Here is a 22460-nt window from a genome sequence, read left to right on the forward strand (position 1 = left end):
CAAAAGAAACAATCAACAGAGTAAAGAAACAACCTGTTGAATGGGAGAAAATATTTGCTAAGTATTAATCCAACAGGGGACTAATATCCAGAATATACAAGGAACTCAAACAACTGAACAGGAACAAAATCCCAAATAATCCCATTAAAAAGTAGACAAAGGACATGCATAGACATTTTGAAAAGAAGACATATAAATGGATAACAGCATATGAAAAAACGCTCAATGTCACTTATCATCAGAGAAATACAAATCAAAGCCACAATGATATAATTATCTTATCCCAGCTGGAATGGCTACTATTATAAAGACAAAAAATAACAATGTTGACGAGGATGCAGAGAAAATGGAACTCTTTTTTATTTTATTTTATTTTTGGAGACAAGGTCTCACTCTGTTGCCCAGGTTGGAGTGCAGTGTCACGATCATGGCTCAGTGGAGCCTTCACCTCCTGGGCTCAAATGATCCTCCCACTTCAGCCTCCTGAAGAGCCGAGACCACAGGCACGCACCACCACATCTGGCTAATTTTTTTTTTTTTTTTTTTTTTGTAGATACAAGCAGGGTCTCCCTATGTTGGTCCAGGATGGTCTCAAACTCCTGAACTCCAGCAATCCTCCCTCCTCGGCCTCCCATAATGCTGGGATTACAGGCATGTGTCACCACATCTGGCCGAAAAGGGAACTCTTATACACTGTTGGTGGGAATGTAAACTAGCACAGTTATTATGGAAAACAACCGTATAGAGAGTTCTCTAAAAACTAAAAACAGAATTACTATGTGATCCTGCAATCCCAGTATTGGATAGCTACCCAAAGGAAAAGGAATCAATATATTAAAGGAATACCTCCATTCTTGTTTATTACTGCACTATTCTTAAAACAGAAGATATAGAATCAACCTAAGCATTCATCAATGGATGAACAGATAAAGAAAATGTGGTATATATACACAATGAAATACTATTCGGCCATTAAAAAGAATGAAATTGGCCAGGCATGGTGGCTCATGACTGTAATCCTAACACTTGGAGAAACTGAGGAGGAAGGATTGCTTGAGCCCAAGAGTTTGAGACCAGCCTGGGCAACATAGTGAGACCTTGTCTCATAAATTTTAATTAAAAAAAAAAAAAGAAATCCTGTCATTGGCAGCATCGTGGATGGATCTGGATATATCTTAAGTGAACTAAGCCAGGCACAACAAGACAAATATATATTCTCACTTATATGTGGAAACTAAAATATTTTATTTTATGGCAGTAGAGAGATAGATAACAGAGACTGGGAGGGGTGAGTAGGGAGCTGGGGTGGGTGGGTGAAGAGAACTGGGTTAAAGGGTACAAACATACAGATAGAATAAACTCAATGTCTGATAGCTGAGTAGGGTGACTATATTTAAGAATAATGTATTGATCTTGGGTGATGGATACCTAAATGCCATTACTTGAACAATACACATTATATACATGCAACAAAATTTCTCATGTCCTCCATGAATTTGTACAAAAATACCTGTAAAAATCAAATTAAACTAAAATCCTTGACTGATAATTCCATTATCTCTGTCACTTCTGTATCTGTTCCTATTGAATGATTTTTCTGCTTCTTTTGGGTCACATTTTCCTGCTTCTTTCTATGCTTAGTAATTCTTTTATTAGATGTGGGCATTTAAAATATTTTTTTACTGAGTGTCAGATTGATAGAATTTCTTTAAAAAGTGTTGGTTCCTCTGGTGGGTAGTTAAATTAACTTATAAATCAGGTTGATCATGTCAAGGCTTGTTCCTTTAGCTTAGTATTGAGGTTTACAATAGCCTTTATTATCTAGGGCTGGTTTAGCTCCACTATGGAGTGACTCTCTGGGTCTCTACTGAATGTTCTGAGTTTTCCATGAAGACTCCAATTTTGCTGGGTGGAGCTAAACATTTCCCCATCCTGTGTGAATTCTTGGAGGTTCTCAGGTATGTCATATACCCTGTTGTATCCTGCTCCCTCTTGCGCAGAGGCTCGCCCACGCAGCTTTTGTTGCTATTAGTAGTTTGTCTCTATTTGCTTGTATTTTGATGTTTTGAGGGAAATCCTGTCACCTGGTTTTTCAGTGAGTGCACTTGGATGGTCTGGTTTTTTCCATACAGTTGCTCTGTGTTTTTTATTTTTATTTATTTATTTATTTTAATTAATTAATTAATTATTGCTATTTTTGAGACATTCAAGTCTTGCTCTGTTGCCAGGCTGGAGTGCAGTGGCATGATTTTGGCTCACTGCAACCTCCACCTCCTGGGTTCAAGTGATTCTCCCACCTCAGCCTACTGAGTAGCTGGGACTACAGGTATGTGCCACCATGCCCAGCTAATTTTTGTATTTTTAGTAGAGACGGGGTTTCACCGTGTTGGCCAGAATGGTCTCGATCTCTTGACCTCGTGATCCACCTGCCTTGGCCTCCCAAAGTGCTCAGATTACAGGCGTGAGCCACCATGCCCAGCCTTATTTTTATTTATTTTTAACAAACGGGGGTCTCACTATGTTGTCCAGGCTAGTCTTGAACTCCTGGGCTCAAGTGATGCTCCTGCCTCAGCCTCCTGATGTGCTGGGATTATAGGCATAAGCCACCACACCCAGCTTACTCTGTGTTTTCATGTGAAGATTTTGAAAGATTCAAAAACAATGCAGCCAACAACCTAACCATCATCTTCCCAGTCTGGTAGAAGTTTTAAGGGCCAGCATTTACCATGCTCTCTTTCCCTTGTCTCTCCAATAGTAGAAGCATGTATCAAAAGGTAGCCCTCTTAGTCTGTGTCCCTGAGTTATTACAATGAGTAGAGCTTGTTTGTTGACCTCCAATGGATATGTATCACGAGAAAGATATAAATTTTGTTATTTTAAGCCATTAAGGTTTTGGGATTTTTCCATTAGCACAGCATAATCTAATCTCTCTTGAGAGATAGTGTTAGCTTTCTACCCAAGCCAATTCATTTTTTTGACCTCAAGTAACCACCATTAAGTTAAGAGAAAGGGGCGGGGAAAGTACGAGGTCTAGGAAGAAAATAAATAAGGCAAAGAAATAAAGCACTTTGAGAACTGTGTCTAGGAAATAACAGATAGCTTATTAAGTCTTGGGGGAACTGTATTACCAAAGAAAGTATACACTGCCCACCCCTCCCCCAACAATTATACACTGTGAATGGTACTCTCATTAAATTGTTTAATTTCGTATTGCTATGCCTAAATTACCCACTACAGTGAATGTCTAACCAGGGCCTCTCAGAAACTGAGAGAGGGTGAGGCCACTTATATTTTCTCAAATGAAGAAGTTCCCAAATAACATTATAAAAACTGTGGTTACTTTCAAAGTTTATCTTGCTAAATGAATGTATTTAATCCCTTAATAGAATTCATTATAATTATATAGATGCCAAGTCTTATTACAATGCTATAGTTTTCCATCTTCTTCCATAGCTTGATACTAAAGAATGTCATGTTCAACTGATTCTTCTCAATTCCTTGGTTTCTGGTCTTGATTGTTGAAGGGTGGGGAAGCCAGGGAATAGTGGTCCTAACACACTGAATGCCTTAATGGCAGAACTCACTGCCATAAATTCTACAGCAAACATTTGGGGTTTCGGATTTTTTTTGCCTTTCAGTTTTTGGTCACCCCATGTCTGATACCAAATGTGATATTTAGCAATCTTTAGTCGTTCAAAAGAACAGAAAACCCAAATAGAACTCGTTTTTCAAATATCCATTATCACCTTTCTCAACCAGCCTAGTATTTGCTTGATGAGCTCATGATCAAAATGATGGCAGGGAATGCACTTTGGTTACTATATGGAAGATTTATTTAAGGCAAGAATGAATTCAGAGGACCAGTTAAGCTCCCTTCTGGTTCACTGCTATTGCAACAGTCCAGATATAAGACAATGTTGCAGTAGTGTACATGGAAAAAAGTAGTCGGATGGTGGATACGCTTTTGAGGCTATTTTGCTGATGGACTGTATATGGGAGGAATCAAGTATTGTTACCGAAACACCAGGGGTTTGGTCTAGGTCCTGCTGCTCGGTGCACAGAAAGCCAATCACTGAGATGACAAGTATTGCCAAGGAAGAAGGCTTTAATCAGGTGCTGCAGCCAAGGAGATGGGAGTGCAGTCTCAAATCCATCTCCTTGACTGACCAAAACCAAGGGTTTATATAGCAGGAAAGAAATGTAACAATATGTAAGAAAACAGGAACATGGGAGGGGCAAGGAAGCAATCATGGTGACTGAGGGGCCCAGCATCTAGTGCAGTGATCTGGTTTCAGTTATTTTGATACTTTTTATGGCTTCAGTTCTTTGATACTTTTTGTGAGAGGCCTGAAGGTCCTTTCCTGAGGAAGGAACTCGGATAAAACAAATAAGTTTCCAGCTTTAACTGCAAAAGGGTCAACTTCTATAATCCCAGCACTTTGGGAGGCTGAGGCAGGCAGGTCACCTGAAGTTGGGAGTTCAAGACCAGCCTGGCCAACATGATGAAAGCCTGTATCTACTAAAAATACAAAACTTAGCTGGGCATGGTGGCTTGCATGTAATTCCAGCTACTTGGGAGGCTGAGGCAGGAGAATCACTTGAACCCAGGAGGTGGAGGTCGCAGTGAGCCGAGATCGTGCCACTGCACTCCAGTGAGGGCAATAAGAGCCAAACTCTGTCTCAAAAACAAAAACAAAAACAACTGTCTATGGGACTCTTTGGCTGGTTTCAGTAGGACTCATAAGGTTCTGATTTGAGCAATGGTGTAGTTGCTTATGCCATTGATTCAGACAGGGAAAACTGGGGAGGAGATTTACGGGGCAAATGAGGACTTCTGCTTTGGCTAGGTCAAATTTGAGATGCCTGATAGGCTACCAACTACAGTTGTCAAGTAAGCAGTTGGATATAAATTTGGAGTTCCCAGACAGGTCAGAGTGGAAGACACAGATATTTGGGCAGCTTGGACCACTCTGAGTCCTTATTATGATACTTGACCTGGTATGGAGTAGAAGAGAGGAACCAGCCAATCTAATTTTTGGCACATGGATTAAAGTCGATACCTTTCAGTCCATATTGGAATGGAGATAACGATTTATATTCCCTAGAAAAGACACTTAAACTGGATATGGAATTACTTCCGTTATCACAGTCTATCACTGTGGCCTCCTGTGTTATTACCAGATACCTTATACACAGCTAGGGTGTCCCATACAACACTGCTTCTTGCTTGGCACACAGTCGCATAGTATTCAATCCTGTGTTAAATGGCTTAGATAATAAGTCACCTGTAGGGATTATAGCAAGCAGGGACCATCATTTTCACATAGAATTTCCCAGAACTGGAAGGGACTTTTAAAGACCCAGAAATCTTTCTGGGCAGTGCCTCCAAAGTGTGGCCCCTGAGGTGTTCCTGCTGCTCTGGTGACCGGGGGTAGTTGACCCTATTTCAATGTCAATCAGAACAATATACATTCCTTTATAAACTTATTTTTTTTTGAGAGAGAGTCTCACTCTGTCACCTAGGATGGAGTGCAGTGGTGCAATCTCAGCTCACTGCAACCTCCGCCTCCCTCCTGGGTTCAAGCGATTCTCCTGCCTCAGCCTCCTACCGAGTAGTTGGAATTACAGGTGTGTGTCACCATGCCCAGCTAATTTTTGTATTATTTAGTAGAGACAGGTTTTTGCCATGTTGGTCAGGCTGGTCTCGAACTCCTGACCTCAAAAGCCTCCTGGGCCTCTAAAAGTGCTGGAATTACAGGTTTGAGCCACCTCGCCCCGCCTATAGTGAACATTTACATAATATTTTGTTTGAATAGGTTTCTGCCATTAAGAAGATGCAAAACCCTGAGGGAGTCTTACCTCTTCACTTTGCATATGGGAAAACTGAGGCTCAGAGAAGTGAAATGACTGAGACCTCCAGGTGCCACCTCCCTTTCAGCTGCTCCTGCCCTGCTCCAAGCAAGGATGTGCCAAGTCAAGAGAAGACAGAGGACAATTAATGTTATCTGAGGATCTCGGAGCCTCATCCCTGAGCTATGATGGTCTTTCCCTCCTTAGTTGGGAGCCCCATCACGTTCCTCCGAAGCTCTAGTTGTGTGATAAGGAGGGTGGAATCTGAGACAGAGAACGATGGCCCTCCAAGGAGGGAGTTCGGGGTGAGGAAAACAGCAAAACCATGTGCTAGACAAGATCTTCAACTGCAGGGCTCTGGAGGCAACTGGGAAGTTTTGAAAGTGCAGATTGAAGCTCAGGGCCGCTGCGGGTGGCGCAGGAACTGCAGAAGACAAGATGGGATTAGGGAGGGCCAGCAGGTTGCCAGAGGCCCTTTTCCACCTGCTGGGCTTAGAGGGGCGGGACTCTGCCCGCTCCCTCACTTGGTTGGGTTTAAATGACCACTCCCCGCCCTAGCTGTGCCTTTGAGTGTGTGGCAAGGGATTGCAGACGGGAGACTGCTTGTCAATTCAGGGAAGTCAGCCTCTTTCTGCCACTTAATTCGCCCATCAGTAGAGATCCGACTTTCCCACGGTTCACTGTCACCCCCATTGCACAGGTGGGGAATCCAAGGCACAGAGGCGTCTGGGCCAGAGTCCCGGGACTATCCACTCATTCCGGGGTTGTAGGGCAGCATGTGTCAGGAGCTTGGGCTCGAGCGTGAGGGGCACTAATTGCGAGTGCAGTGGCCACAGGCTCCCGGGCAAAGTGGTCAGGAGCCCATTCCCGCCACCTCCGTCCGCGCGCCCCGCCCTGTCCTCCAGCAAGTTGGTGCACGCGCGTCCTTCCACAGGGCGCGGGATGGGGGCGGGGCCTCCGTGTTGTTGTTTCTCTGGGGCCCCGCCCCTCAGGGGGGCGCGGACCACGCGGCCGGAGGGCCCGCCTCCCCTCCCCCTCCCCGCCCAGCCCGCCCGCCTCTTTGTATCCAACATCCGGGTTTCCCCGCTGGCTCGGCTCCGTGGCCGCCGCTCAGGAGCCATTTTGGACTCGGTTCAGCTCCCCTCCCCCCACCCCTCCCCCCGTTCATGGCCCCTCCGGACTCGGCCCCTGCGCCCGGGGCCCGGGCCCAGCCCCGCCGCGCTATGCCTGAGTCGGGCGCGCCCCGGCCCGTGCCCCGCTGCCGCCCCCCGGCCCCCGCGTCGCCCCGGAGCCCGGGCCGCAGCCTGCGCCGCCCGCAGCGGCCCTGAGCCCGGCCCCGCCGACCGGCCCTTGGAGCCCGAACGCTGCTCGGGGACGAAGGCGCAGGAAGCGCGCAGGGAACGAGACCGAAGGAAGGAGCGGGAAGGAGAGCGCAGCCGCCTCCTGGCCCTGCGCGCCCCGGGAGCGCCGTGCGGCCCTGCCCGCGGGCTCCGGGTGTGCGCGGGGCGGCGCCGCGGAACATGACGGCGCCCTGGGTGGCCCTCGCCCTCCTCTGGGGATCGCTGTGCGCCGGTAAGAACTGGGCGCGGCGCGGGGACGCCGAGAGGGCGCGCGGGGCTGGCCTCTGGCGCCGCGCGGTGTTTACCAACAAAGGGCGGGCCCGGGGCCTCGTCGCCGCACCACCTGTATTCAGCCCTCACCTCCCGGGGCGGGGGCTGGGGGCGCGGTGGGCGCCCGGCTCGCCGAACTTAGGGGCACGATCTTGTCTGTGCAGTCATCTGCGGGATTCTGGTTCCTAGAGGCGCCCCTGCGATGGGGGCCGGGACGCGGAGCCTCAGGGTCGGAGTTCGGGCTACGCGGGCGCGTGGAACCCAGGGAAAGAGTGAGGAAAACCTGAGCGTGGGGAAGGCGGCCAAGAGGGGTGGGCAGATCTCATTGGGGGTGGCAGGATTGTAGGTGCAGCAGCAGCAGCAGCATGCGGGGAGGGTTGCATGTCCCTCAGAGTCACTAAGTGTAGCGAAGCGAAGGGGGCGGCTTCACGCAGCCCAAAGTCCCCTGCATTTCTTGCCACCAGTCTGCGTCGCGTTACCGGCCCGGCGGGCTGTTGGTGCTGGCTCCCACCTGCTCCCTCTTTCCCTGCCGTTGGCCCCGGGATGCGGAGTGTGGTCGCTTCGCGGGACCGCTTTGTTTGGGCACTTGGGAGGGGAGGGGGTGGGTAAGATGGAAAACCCAACAGGTCCCTCTTCGTTCGGGCCTCCGGGAGGCATGTGGCGGGGTGGGTGACCAGCGCTCAGCTCGCCCGCGGCTGCGGGCGTGTGGCTGGAGGTGTTCGGCCAGCGCATGTGTGTTTGGGGGTATGTGGGCGCGGGCGTAAACAAGCGGAGTTCCGCCTGGAAAGCTTGTTTCTCCTACGGCCCAAGCACCGATTTCTCTCTCTCAGTGGTGCCGGGGTGCGCCTAACCCCGGCGGGCGCGCCGGGACGTCCCCTGGCCAGTCCTGGGAAACGTGGGGAGCTGGGCATTGAAGCTCTGGCGAGAAGGTCGGGGCGGCTGGTACCCGGCCGCCGGGTCCTGCGCGTCTTTGTTCCCAGCCCCCATTACACATGCAGCGCGGGTCCCCCGCCGCCCACGGTGGCAGCCGCCTGGAGTCTGGGAAACCCTCGAGGGGCGGGGCCGGGCGTGCAGGGGCGGGGCCAGAGTCCCCACGCTGCTGCGGGGGTGGGGATTTGGGATCTCCGTCCCATTCCCACCCTGGTTCTACCTTCTCCTGTGCGTCGTCGTGAGGCTTAGTTTACACCGAAAGCGAGTGAGTTCTGTAGGGTAGTAGCGCGCGCGCGCAGCCTGAGTCCGGAAACCGAAGGGCAAAGACCAGCTGGCACCTGAGTACCGTATGGAAGAGGGCGTTGCAGCTCTCCTGGAGCCGCTTCCTGGAGGCGAAGTGGTGGTCGTGTTGGACTTTCTGCTCCTCTTTTTTGCCCCGCTCCCTTGGGATGCCTTTTCCCCAAGAAGGAGGGCTCGAAAGTGAAAGGGGAGACATTGGTCTGCTAGAGGGAGGGTGGCAGCAAGCTGACTTGATAGGCAGACCGCAGCCCACCTGACTGCCTCCAGACCCGCTGGGTGCCTGATACCTGGAAGTGCTGGGGCTCTTCCAAGCCCAGGCCTTTAGGAGAGCTTCCTCCCAAGACAGGACAGCTTGAGACCTGGGATCTGGGGATCACACCAGTCTCACACCTCCCTCCTTAGGCAGGGCAGGGCGGCATCAGACCCCTGGAAGGGCTGTATGTCCTTTCTTTTTCCTCTGCTTCAGTCACCTAGCTTGGGCAGTGCTGAGCAGTGTACCCTGCCAGGGGGCAGTCAGAGTCACACTATAAGGACCTGTATTCCTGCCCTGGGAGGAAGGTGGGGGTCACTGGGTATTTCTTGTAGTCACATCAACCAGTCCCTGACCTGTGGAGAACTGTGAAAAGAGCTGCCCCAGGCCCAGTTTGGAGCAGACCTGACCGTCCTGTTTCTTTGGCTTCAGGGATGCCCTTTAGTTTCAAGCTCCTGGCTTGCTGTTTGGAATAACCCCCATACTGTGCAGCACACAATGCCTGCTAGAAGGAACATCTAGAAGAGTGCTGTGTGACAGAAATAGTGTATGAACTATGGATAGATATAAAACAACGTTTTCTAGTAGTCGTGTTAATAAAAGGAAGAAGAAACAGCTGTGTCTTAGCTGGGGCTGCCATAACAAAATACTGTAGACTGGTGGCTTAAACAGCAGAAATTTATATTGTCAAAGTTCTGGAAGCTCTAAGTCTGAGCCCAGGGTGCAGGATGCTGGCATGGTTGGGTTCTGGTGAGGACCCTCTTCCTGGCTTGCAGACATCTGCCTTCTTACTGCATTCTCACATGACGGGTGGGGTGGGGCAAGGGGGTGTTTTCTTCTTTTTGTAAGACTGTGAATCCTGTCCTCATTACCTGATGGCCCCACCCTCATGACTTAATCTAACCCTCACTACCTCCCAAAGGTCCCATCTCCAAATACCATTACACTGGGGGTCAGAACTTCATTGTATGAATTTGGGGGGGACACATTCTTTCCATGAGATGGAATGAACTTCAATAGTATATTTTACTGGCCTGGCACAGTGGCTCATGCCGGTAATCCCAGCACTTTGGGAGGCTGAGGTGGGAGGATCACAAGGTCAAGAGATCGAGACCATCCTGGCCAACATGGTGAAACGCGTCTCTACTAAAAATACAAAAATTAGCTGGGTGTGGTGGCACACGCCTGTAGTCCCAGCTGCTCCAGAGGCTGAGGCAGGGGAATCGCATGAACCCGGGAGGTAGAGGTTGCAGTGAGCCGAGATCATGTCACTGCACTGCAGCCTGGTGACAGAGTGAGGCTCCGTCTCAAAAAAAAAGTATATTTCACTGAATTTGATATATACAAAGTAATTTCAGCCTGAAATCAGTATTAAAACGAGACATTTTGCATTCCATTTTTGTACTGTCATCAAAATCCAGTGTGTGCCTTACAGAACATCCTCAACTCTAACTTTCCACATTTCCAGTGCTCTGCAGAACATTTGGTTAGTGGCTACCATATTAGACAATGGAATCTCAGAAGGGAAGGTAGAATTTATGGTGTAATAAATGTCACATGGTGCTTGTCACAAGATCAGTCAGTGGTTAGTTGGTTCTTTAATAATTCTTTAAGTCTTTTGTGGTCTGTGCTTGGCCGAGTGTCCTTGGGAAACAAGCCATTTGGCTCTTGCATTTCAGTGGACATCCTGGACACTCAATGCTGTATTCTACAAGAACTCCTGACACCTGTCTCTGTACTCTGTACTTGGGGTTCAGATCAAAGGGCTTATAGGGGTGGGGTAAACAGTATTCTAAGTGAAGTGACCAGAGCTCTTGGAGAGGGACCTGCCTCCTATCCATCCCATCAGGAAGTGCAGGCCCCGATTACTCTGATAGGCTGACCCAGAGAAGTTTCTTGGCCACTTCCTTGGGGGAGGGCGGAGGGAGTGAGCTCATGAAGTGAAGTGACTTTCATCCCTCAGGCCTAGTGTAGTGGTAGCTGCCAAGGACATGGGCTACAGAGCCATGGGCCGTGGGTGCCCCTCCCAGAGAAGAGTGTTTTCTGCTACCTGTGCTTGTATCTGCTGGGCACTCGAGGCTCTGCCCTGTCTGGGTGGGCTGCCTTTTGGGAGGAATGGGTATCCTCCCTAGCTCTTAGGGGCCCTTTCAAGGCAGATGATGTGAGAAACCTGCCCATCTTTCCAGGCCCTATAGCTGGGTAAAAACATAAGATCTAAACCCTATGGCCTCCCATCACTTGGGTGGGCCTCTATTGTGTACTACTCTGTGGGTCTTTCTGGGCATCAAGAATCTCCAGAAGCACCTGGACCTCTGCTGGCACTTCACCTAAGGAACTCCTGTTATAAGGAGCCAATGAAGAGCCCACATTCTATACAGTGGTCCTTGATGTCATAGACCCCTCTGAGAATCTGATGAAAGCTGTGGACCCTTCCTCCAGGAAAATGTAAATCGGTATATGTGTGCATGTGTGTGTACATTGTATGCACCCACTCTGTTTTGTACAGATACTGGGAACCTGCTGCCCCCTGATTAGACTCCTTGAAGTCCTGGCTGCCCTGCACATATCCACTGTAGTAGTCTTAAGGGGCAGCTTGTTCTGCGGGGGAGGGGTGCTTTTTCCACCTTGGTACCTCACTTGCTTTGCCTTTTGTGATCCTGCCGGATGTTCAGATTCTAGCCCTGGTCTCTCTTTCCAGAAAGCTGTCCTCTTGAGTGCCAGCCTATGCATTCAGCCCCTCTGCTTGGGAGCTCAGGGTAGTGCAAATGAGAACCAAGGAGTATCGGTTCAGGAGTTTAGATCCACTCACAGATACTGACCTGTCACCATGGATTGGGATCTGGAGGGTTGAGGACTGGGTCTGGATAATATTTTTGCTAGTGACTCTAGATAGACTCTAGATAGTCCTGAGGCAGGGTCCTGGTTGCATGGGCCTCACTCTAGAACAGGGTTTCTCAACCTTGACACTATTTACATTTTGGGCCTGATGATACTCTGTTGTGTATGGGTAGTGGTGGGTTGAGCTGTTCTGTGCATTATAGGATATTTAGCAGTATCCCCGCCTCTACCCACAAATTCCAGTAGATCCTCTTTAATCATGTCAACCAAAAATGTTTCCAGATCTTGCTAAATGTCCCTGGCAGAGGTGAGAGCAAAATCATCTCAGATTGGGAACCACTGATGTAGAATGTTCTCACGCTTTCAAAGAGGTCTACAGTTGTAAGAAGTAGGGGTAACGGCTTTTGAGTGCATATCCATCCCCCCACTCTGGATGCAGGGTTGGAGGTGAGGTTCTCCTCAAAGCCTAGGAGATTCCTGTTTAGTGAAATCTGCTCAGCACGTGAGAGTTTGGTTCAACATTAGTGGTTCTGGTGTACAGCTTACCACCGAGGAGAATCCTGGCGTCCTTGAGTTTTCCCAGAAGTGGTTCAGGTTTCAGGGAGGCGGAGGCTGTGGGTGGCTGGGCAGCCTGCCTGCCTGCCTGCACCCGCCCACTCGCCTCTGACCGTTGCCTTAAGGCTGGCACTCAGCCTCTTCCTCCCGTACACGCAGAAATGCCAGGAAGTGCCTGTTGCTGGGGACTCTCTGCCTGCCCAGCACCCCCTCTCTGCTCACCTGGGGGCCTCAGGAGCTAAGGCTAGCCCTGTCTGCCAAGCGGAGCACTGGGGTTGTAGCAGGCCGTGGGCATGCCCCTTCCCCTGAGTGGACCTGCCGTGTGGCGCTCCGGGGAGCTGCAGAGGCTGTGGGCCTGGAGCCCCCAGGCCGGGGACACCAGGGCAGGTGGGCAGCCTCTCCCCAAAGGTATGGGTGCAAGTCTCTCCCTCAGGGTGTGGTGGCCAGATGGGAATCTGAGGGCAGGGCCAGGCTTCCTGCTGTGGACCTGGGGAGGTGTGGGCAGCGCTGCCTTAGACAGGCAGCTGGCACTGGAGGCTCTGGTGGAGCGGTTGGTATCTGTGGAGGCTTGTCTATTGGGCTTGGCAGGCTGGCAGCCCCCTGGGGCTGCCCCCATGTTTATTTTCTACTCCTCCCCTGGCCTGCTTCAAGCTTGGCTAGGGAACGCTTCTGTGGGACTCTGTCTGTCTCATCTTGAACTCAGACACAGTTTGCTGCACTGGGAAGTGATTACAAACTGGACTCTTAGGGTGGAGGAAGCATTTTTCAAAGACCCAGTTTCCAAGTGCTCCACATCACTGGTATGTGAAGTGCTTGCTGAGGTTCAGACTTCCTAGTTCCATCTGTTTTTGGGGTCTTTACAAAGGGGACTTTATTTCCTTCTCAGAATTCTTTCTCTTCCTTCCCTCTGGTTCTATCACTAATTCTGTGTTCCAAAACAGACACCCACCCCCTTGTTCTGGGCTTTCTTTTTTGGTCTCTCATTCTCTACCAGACTTACGGGTCCATCCTAGCCCTAGAGGTGCCTATTCCTTGTGGTCCTGGGGGTACTGCTACTGAATGCCCAGGTTTTCTGGTGGTGGAAATGCTGCTGCCTTCTTCTGACTCTATTACATTGCTCAGTGATGTCTCTGACTAAGACAGTGGTAGGTACTGGAAATCAATGGATAAAGCAGGCTGGGATTGTTCAAGGGTCAGCCATGTCTCTTCCCGGCCCAGGACTAATAATGGCTTCCCGCCTTCGGACAGCCCCATGCTTTCCCCTGGTTATTCTAGGCTTGCTGTACACATGCATGTGCCTTTTTCAGATTCTTTCTGGGACTGGCAGCTCCAACTGGGTGTTTTCATTCATGGACGCATGACCTCTGGAAGCGGGTGTGGAAAGGAAGCCTGTCCCACTGGGCAAATGTGAGGCCCTCTTCCCAGGGGAATGTTGTCTGGATGGGTCTGACCTGCTGGACAATGGGCCTTCTCCCTGGCCAGTTTCTGGGCTGGAGCTGAGGTGTTTTGTGAGGCGAGCTCATGCTCTTTGCATGTGTTCCTCTGCCGACTATTTCAGTTCCACTCTGACAACCAAGGAGGCTAAAATTAGTTCTGGAGAAGGAAAAGGAAGGCTGGTTGGAAACCCAAGCCCTTGGCTGGAGAATGGAGGAGGCTGCTTCCCAGGTTTGTGCCTGAGCATTTCGGAGGATGGGATGAGACCAGCTGTTATCCGTCCATCTGAGGAGAAGGAGGGGTCCCTGTGGCCTCCCAAACTTGAACCAATTAAAACAGGAGACTAACTTGGAAGCTGACTCTCTCGAGTGTTGATGCCAGGATATTTTTTCCTTCTGGCTTGTGCAGTGGCGCACAGTGTTTTCAGGTATGAGGACAATGCCTTTTAATGAATGTCCAGTGCCATTGACAACCCTCCTCCCCCTCCCCTCCAACTGGATTATGTGTCCGTTGATTTAGAAAGCACGCATGAGTTTTCCCAGCCTGGGCTGGCAACCATGGTTTAAGAACTCTTATTTTATGCACTTTTTGGGAATTTCCTTCTCACTGAGGTTTAATATTGGGTTAGAGGGGAGTCCTGTGGCCCAGGGCTCACACAAGAGGTCCCGCTTCTCTGTGTAGTGAGGGCATAGTGAATCAAGGCTCATCTGCTCTGGGCCTTAGAAACCAGAGGAGCAGAAGGGTTAGAGAGATGAATTCTGGTTTCTTTTCCCACCTGGCTGGCTCCTTCTGTGAACCTTCTGGCTGAGGGTGAGACCTACAGGGATGTGTGGGAGTAGAAGGAGGGCCAGGGCAATGTAGTCCTATCTCCCCTGCCCTGAAACCTCGCATCCAAACCTCCCATCACTGAGAGGTTAGCCACCCTGGGGTATAGTTGGGGGAGTAGAAGTCACTTCAGCCATAACTAATTTTCCCATTTAAAAAAAATTTATTACTTTTTAAACAAGTAATATACCTACATTATATTGCAGAAATTTAGATGTTACAGATAATACTAGGGTCTCCTTTTATCACTTCTGTTCCCCATCCGAGGCCCCCTCCAAAGGTAATCCTTTTAAGATTGAGGTGTATTCTTCCAGACATTTTTACTTGTGCATCTATAGAAATACTTATAGAAATAGAGAGGCTTTTGGCCGGGCGTGGTGGCTCATGCCTGTAATCCCAGCACTTTGGGAGGCCAAGGCGGGCGGATCACCTGAGGTCAGGAGTTCAAGACCAGCCTGACCAACATGGAGAAACCCCGTCTCTACTAAAAATACAAAAAATTAGCCCGGCGTGGTGGTGGGTCCCTGTAGTCCCAGCTACTCGAGAGGCTGAGGCAGGAGAATGGCGTGAACCCGGGAGGCGGAGCTTGCAGTGAGCCAAGATAGCACCACTGCACTCCAGCCTGGGCAACAGAGCGAGACTCCATCTCAAAATAAATAAATAAATAAACAAACAAATAAATAAATAGGCTTTTTTCCACCTAAAATGGTATTCAAGCATTTAATTGAAGTATAAAACATATACAGAAGAATGTACAAGTAATTACCATAAGTAACAGCTAAGAAGCATTTTCACAAACTGAATACACTGGTTTAGTCAGCATCCAAGTCAAGAATCAGAAATTTTCCAGCCCCCCATCCCCAGCAAGCCCTGTTTTGTTCCATTTCAGTCTCTGCCCACACCCACTAAGGTTAACTACTATTCTAACTTCTAACAGCATAAAATAGTTTCATCTGTTTCTGTGCTTCATATGAATAGAACCTTACAGAATAAACTGCTTTGTGTCCATCTTTTCCTCACCATGTTTGTGACTTTAAGCTATGTTGGATGTCATGGCTTTTTAAACTCGGAGATTTGCTTTGGCAAACTTTCTGATACATATGGATCTACTTTGATCTTTTTAATAACTACGTAATATTCTAAAGTTTAAATATAGACTACATTTTACCTAGTTTCTTACTGATGGACTTTGTGATTGTATAGAATGTATGCACACTGTTTCTCAAGAGTAGATGAGAAAATAACATCTGGATCATAAGCACGTATGTTATCGGTTTTAATAGATACTGAAAAATGGTTATACCATTTTATTTATTTATTTTTTGAGGCTATCCAAGTGATGGCAGTGGGGGTAGAAGCTGGGTGATATGGCAGTTGGCTCTCTGCGGTAATCTGTGAACATCCTTCCTACCTCCACACCCCAACCCCTGCTGAAATGCTAGGTTACAGAGTTTAGAAATAGCCTGGTTTCATGAAGGGTGCCCGGACATGGGAAGGGCTCACTTCCACTGGCTTAATGTATGAGGAGACCTGGAGATAACCTCTCATGCCTGTGTCTCCTACCTTGTGCCTGAGTCTCCTGGGTACTGTGCTGATGAGGGAGGTAGCACTGGACTAGCCAGGATGTGCTGGCCTGGGTTTGGGATGGAAGTGCATATGTATGTTCACTTACCAGGCTCCATGCTGCGTGCAGACTCTGAAGAGACTAAGGCACTTGTTGAAGGTCGCTGAAGAGCTCTGGGTAACAGCACTACTGGCAAGCCCACTGCATTTGACAAAATCTGAGTGTGACAAATTCTGATTTCATATGTCGTGATAATGACGTTGGGGGTATTGGAGAAACCTGTAGAAAAACTATTTTAGAGTCTGGTGAGAAGCTTTTCATGACAGAAGGAGCTCTGGTGAGTTTCTGTTCCTGGCTGAGTGTATGCCTTGTTCCCTGTATAACCCTCTGCCACAGTTGGCAGAAGACTTAGGGAAGATAGTTTGGGATGACTTGTTCACCAGAGCTCTTGCTTCTCAGTCTTGTTCTTCAGCTTGCTGCCTACTCTTTACTGTTATGTTGGGATTCTTTATGTAAGTCCACTTGTCAGGCCCTGCTAATGGATTTAGATGACACTCAAGTTTGTGGAACTGTTTCTAGTACAAATGATACTCCAATCAGCTTTCCCACATTATACATATGATGTGCGCTGTTTGTGTCTTAGTCTGCTCAGGTTGCCATAATGGAATACCATAGATTGGGTGGCTTAAACAACTGAAATTTCTTACAATTCTGGGGACTGGAAGTTAAAGATGAAGTGCTGTCAGGATTCGTTTCCAGTGATTCCTCTCTCCTGGGTTGGCATATGGTAGCCTTCTTGCTATGTACTTTTTGCTGTGTGTATCCACTCCAGGTGTCTCTTCTTATAAGGATACCAGTCCTGTTGGACTGGAGACCCACCTTTATCACCTCATTTAGCCTTAATTACCTCCTTAAAGTCCTTATCTGTAAATATATTAATGGCAAAACCTGCAATTACTTTTGCACCAACCCAATAGTCACATTGGAGGTTAGGGCCTCAACCTATGAATTTTGGTGGGACTCAGTTCAGTCTATGACTGTCTGAAACAATAAAGTTTGGTTGAAAGTGAATTCTGTTTTCCTCTTGAGTGACATTTTGGAATGGAAGTTAATTTTTTCAGGGCTTTGCCCTGGTGTCTCTGTTGTTCTTGCTTAATACTGCCCATGGACAATCTTGTCTACACTGGTGGGCTTAATTTCCATGTATGTGTGCAGGTTCCCTTGCCTTTGGGCATGTTACGATCCTGAAAATATGTCTAAAAGCTGGGTGAAAAGTAGATATGGAGATGTACTTTTATGATAATCAGGACCAAATATTTTTCTAAAGGTAACTGGAGAAACTGGAAAAAATAAAACTTCTTTGGTTGAAGGCCTTGTATATCTAAGAAGATACTGAAGAACTACCAGGCCAGTATCTGCATGAGAACAAAGGCCTAGGGTGATGATTTTGGTATTTGAGTCTGTTTTTAGTCATAGGGGCAACTGAGAGGCTGCATTTGATAGCTTTGTGGGGCTAGGAAGACAGGAATTGGAGTTCTAAGCAAAGGGTGGGCAGAGTCAATCACTTATTTGGGATTGAGATCCCAAAGATATAGAAGTTAGGGGGACCAAAATGTAGACAAACCCTAAAGTTAGATTGAAATATTCTGGGCTGCTGGGTTTGGTGGTGCACACCTGTAATCCCAGCTACTTGGGAGACTGAGGCGGGGAGGATCAGTTGAGCCCAGGAGTTCAAGAGCAGCCTGGACAATATAGGAAGACCCCATCTCCAAAACAGAAAATATATTCTGGGATTAATGGTACCTTTAGACATGTTAATTCTTTCTAGAGGATTTATGTCATCCTAGGCCTCGAATTATCTCTATAATTTTGCAAATACAGTGACTGGCTGGTAATTTTAAGTAAACAGCCAGCAGAAACATCACAGTTGAAGCCAACCTGGATGACCTCCAGGTTGGAGTTGCCATATACATATTTAAAAATAGAAGTGTTCGGGCTGGGCGCAGTGGCTCATGCCTGTAATCCCAGCACTTTGGGAGGCCGAGGTGGGTGGATCACGAGGACAGGAGTTCAAGACCAACCTGGCCAACATGGTGAAACCCTGTCTCTACTAAAAATACAAAAAAATTAGCTGGCTGTGGTGGCAGGCACCTGTAATCCCAGCTACTTGGGGGGCTGAGGCAGGGAATTGCTTGAATCTGGGAGGCAGAGGTTGCAGTGAGCTGAAATCGCACCACTGCCCTCCAGCCTGGGTGACAGAATGAGATTCCATCTCAAAAAAAAAAAAAAAAAAAAAATAGCAGTGTTCACTGTGGTCAAGGAAATGAGAGTGGGAATTTCAGCAGATAGCTGAAAACTATAAACCAAAGGAAAAATCTCTTAAAGACTTGTTTTACATAATAACAGAAATTAATAAATCAGTGAATGCTTTTATCAGGGGATTAGGTGAAACTGTATAGGGCATTAGTGAATTGGATGATAGATCAGAAGAAGATATAAACTGAAGCATGGACAGGCAGAAAGATGGATAATAACAGAATAAAGAGAAACACATAGAGGATGAAATGAGAAGGTCTAAGAGTCATGAAATCACAGCCACAGAAGTAAAGGAGAGAGAATGAGGCAGAAAAGTTAATAGCTGAGAACTTTCTAAAATTAATTAAAGACATCAAGCCACAGATTCAAGAAGTCCTGTGAATCCCAGGTAAGACAATAAATTTGAAAAATCCACATCTATTTCCATCACAGTAAAAATTCCAGAAAACAAAGACAGAATGTTGAAAGCAGCTAGAGAAAAAAGGCATTACTATCAAAAGAGCTGTAGTTATACTGACAGCTAACTTCTCAATAGAAACAGTGGAAGCCAGAAGATAATAGAATGATAGCTTTAAGTGCTGAAAGAAATAGTTGTCAGCCTAAAATTCTGTATCAAGTGAAACTGTTGTTCCAGAATGAAGGCATCATCATGTTAAGTGAAATAAGCCAGACATGGAAGGACAAATAACCACATTATCTCATTTATATGTGGAATCTAAAAAGGTTGATCTTATAGAAATAGAGTGTAGAATAGTGGTTACCAGAGGCTAAGGAGGTAGGTAGGAGGTCAAATGGGGAGAGGGTGGTCAAAGGGTACAAAATTACATTTAAAGGAAAAAGTTCTGGTCTGTTGCACCGTAGGGTGCTTGTAGTTAGCAAGAATGTATGGTATATTTCAAAATAGCCAGAAGAGAGGATTTTGAATGTTCCTACCACAAAGAAATGATAAATGGTAATGGATTTGCTAATTACCCTGATTTGATCATTATGCAGTGTATATATGTATCAACACGTATTCTACCCCATAAATATGTACAGTTATTACGTGTCAATTTTTAAACCAAAACTTCTTTTTTTTTTTTTTTTTTTTGAGATGGAGTCTTGCTCTATCACCCAGGCTGGAGTGCAGTGGGGCGATCTTGGCTCACTGCAACCTCCGCCTCCCGGGTTCAAGTGATTGTCCTGCCTCAGCCTCCTGAGTAGCTGGGACTACAGGCACATGCCACCAAGCCTGGCTAATTTTTGTATTTTTTAGTAGAGACAGAGTTTCACCATGTTGGTCAGGCTGGTCTTGAACTCCTGACCTCGTGATCCACCTCCCTCAGCCTCCCAAAGTGCTGGGATTATAGGCATGAGCCACCATGCCCGGCCTACAAAACTTCTTAAAAAAGAATGAACATGTCAAGGAATGTGTTCTTCAGGCAGAAGGAAAATAAATCCAGATGGAATGTCAGAGATGAAGAGAGGAATGAAGAGCAATGAAAATAATAAATATTCGGGCATTATTGTGAGAATGTGTTACTGAGTTTGAAATACCACAAAAGAAAATGCTTGGCAACAATGCTATCTGTGAGAGTGGAGTGAAAATCAATTTAAATTGTTCTAAAGATTCTTACAATGTCCAGGAAGAGAGTGGAACTACCAAATAATACTAAATTTTGATAAGGCATGCTATCATCTCCAGGGTAACCAAAGGATAGATTATAATTTTCAAGCTAAAAAAGAGACAAATGGGCTGGGTGCGGTGGCTCACGCCTGTAATCCAAACACTTCAGGAGGCTGAGGTGGGTGGATAACCTGAGGTGGGTTGTTCAAGACCAGCCTGACCAACATGGAGAAACCCCATCTCTCCTAAAAATACAAAATTAGCCAGGCATGGTGGCACATGCCTGTAATCCCAGGAGGGAGGCTGAGGCAGGAGAATCACTCGAACATGGGAGGCGGAAGTTTCGGTGAGCTGAGATTGCCCCATTGCACTCCCGCCTGGGCAACAAGAGCGAAACTCTGTCTCAAAAAAAAAAAAAAAGGCAGACAAATGGGTTGAGTGCAGTGGCTCATGCCTGTAATCCCAGCACTTTGGTAGTTCAAGTGGGGAGGATCACTGGAGCCCAGAGTTTGAGACCATCTTAGGCAACATAGTGAGACCCCATCTCTACAAAAAATAAAAAAAATCAGCCAAGTGTGGTGGCATTGCACCTGTAAGTCCGAGCTACTTGGGAGGCTGAAGTGGGAGGATTGTTTGAGCTCAGGAGTTTGAGGCTGCAGTGAGCTGTGATTGAGTCACTGTACTCCAGCCTAGGTCACAGAGCAAGACCCTGTGTCCAAAAAAAAAAAGGAGACATGGAATAATAGAGAATTCTTCAGTTGAGAAGAAAGCAATGAGAGACAAGGGAACATAGACCAAATGAGATAAATATAGCTAATATTTCTAATAAATATATGATGTAAAAATTATTATTATTTTTAAGACAGGGTCTTGCTCTGTCACCCAGGCTGGAGTGCAGTGGTGCAATCTCAGCTCGCTGCAACCACTGCCCCTCTAGGCTTAAGTGATCTTCCCACCTCAGCCTTTGAAGTAGCTAGGACCACAGGTGCAAACCACCACACCTGGCTAATTTTTTGTATTTTTGGAAGAGATGGGGTCTCACCATGTTGCCCAGGCTTGTCTCGAACTCCTGAGTTCAAGCAGTCTGCCCGTGTCAACCTCCCAAAGTGCTGGGATTATGGGCATGAACCACCATGCCGGGCCTGATGTAAGAATTCTTAATAAATATGTAAGGATGGATCTGAATACTTACTAAAAGCTCTGAGGCCATGGGTGGAGTTGGCTTAATCTAGGGTGATCTGATTGGGCTGTTTTGGGAATTAGTTGGATTCCCCTGAGAAATATCTTCTGTTTTCTCTCTGGAGGGGGCAGGCTTGGATATCAACATCCTGGAAGTCAAGGGGGTTGAGAACTAGGGGTTCCTGTATTTGGTATATTGTTCTGTATTCCTCCTGTTTCAGTGTGATACCTGTGTCCTCAGATTTGCCTGCTCCTCTTTGTCAAAGAGTCTCTCTGTTCATTTTCTTTAGAAAGTAAACGTAATCTCCGCTGGGTTGGAGAGGGGCAACCATGATGAGTGGTGGTGGGATCTGAGAATCTGACTGTACCTTACTAACCAACTCTTCTGTCTTTAGACTCATTTTTACCCCATTCTTTCAAAGACATCTGGTGCCACAAATTCCTGAGTTTTGAAGGGTTCTGTGGGGGAAGTCACATTGCTTTTCTACTTTATCCAGAGCCAACTTAGGAGTCTGTGTGATCAGTTACCATGTGTGTAAGTGCTTTCCAGCCTTGAAATGTCATTTCTGTAGTTCTCTCCTGTTCTCTTTGTTCTTACAGGTTTATGCATTAAACTACTTTATTGCAGTTTTAGTGGGACTACAAGAGGGAGCAAAAAGGAAATGTTTGTGTATAATCCTTGGCCTTTACCTGGAAGCTCTCCTTCCAGTGTTGTCCAGGAATGATGGGGCCTGGAAAAAGGCATGTATTTCAGAGCTGTGGGAGGATGGTGCCAGGGCCTTGTTTACAAAGTCCAAGTTGGAAGTGACTTGAGGTCACCTGGCTTGGTTCCTTGTTTCTAGGCGGGACTTCTGAAGGCAGATGGAGCTCCTCCTGTCACCTTGGAAGGTGCTCCTGTATTTACATTTCTGGCATTTGTAGTGAACAAAACAGTGGAAAATCCTCATGCAAAATACATAGAAATGCTGGAAAAAGTATAATAAACACCCTTTTAAAATGCATATACATTGCTGCATGTATAAGAAGTAAGGGAAAAACAAGAAGGAGCTGGAAACTAGAGCTGTATGCCTTCACTGACTGAAACTGCTGATTCCTTGGGGACTTTGCCTGTGTTTATAATTTAGAGATGTGGGTTTAAGTAGCAGTGTGGACAATAGGAGAGAAGATGTGGAATTGAGACTGAGGCCTTTGCATGGCTTCAGA

General features: G+C 47.3%; 1 protein-coding gene across 2 annotated transcripts in view; it reads left to right on the plus strand.

Moving 5' to 3' along the window:
• Positions 1-7148: 7148 nt before the first annotated feature.
• The window catches only part of ACVR2B (activin A receptor type 2B), a 39005-nt gene continuing 23693 nt past the window's right edge, over positions 7149-22460 (plus strand). The window contains exon 1 of one of the 2 annotated variants that reach the window (XM_003826298.5): positions 7149-7422. In XM_003826298.5, coding sequence (XP_003826346.3) covers positions 7371-7422 — 52 coding nt within the window. In that variant the 5' untranslated portion in view covers positions 7149-7370. Of the gene's footprint in view, positions 7423-7455; positions 7733-22460 lie in introns of those variants that run through there. The other variant, XM_008951549.4, reaches the window with a different exon arrangement.

Source organism: Pan paniscus, chromosome 2 (assembly GCF_029289425.2).
Source record: "Pan paniscus chromosome 2, NHGRI_mPanPan1-v2.0_pri, whole genome shotgun sequence".
Classification (NCBI taxonomy): Eukaryota; Metazoa; Chordata; class Mammalia; order Primates; family Hominidae; genus Pan; species Pan paniscus.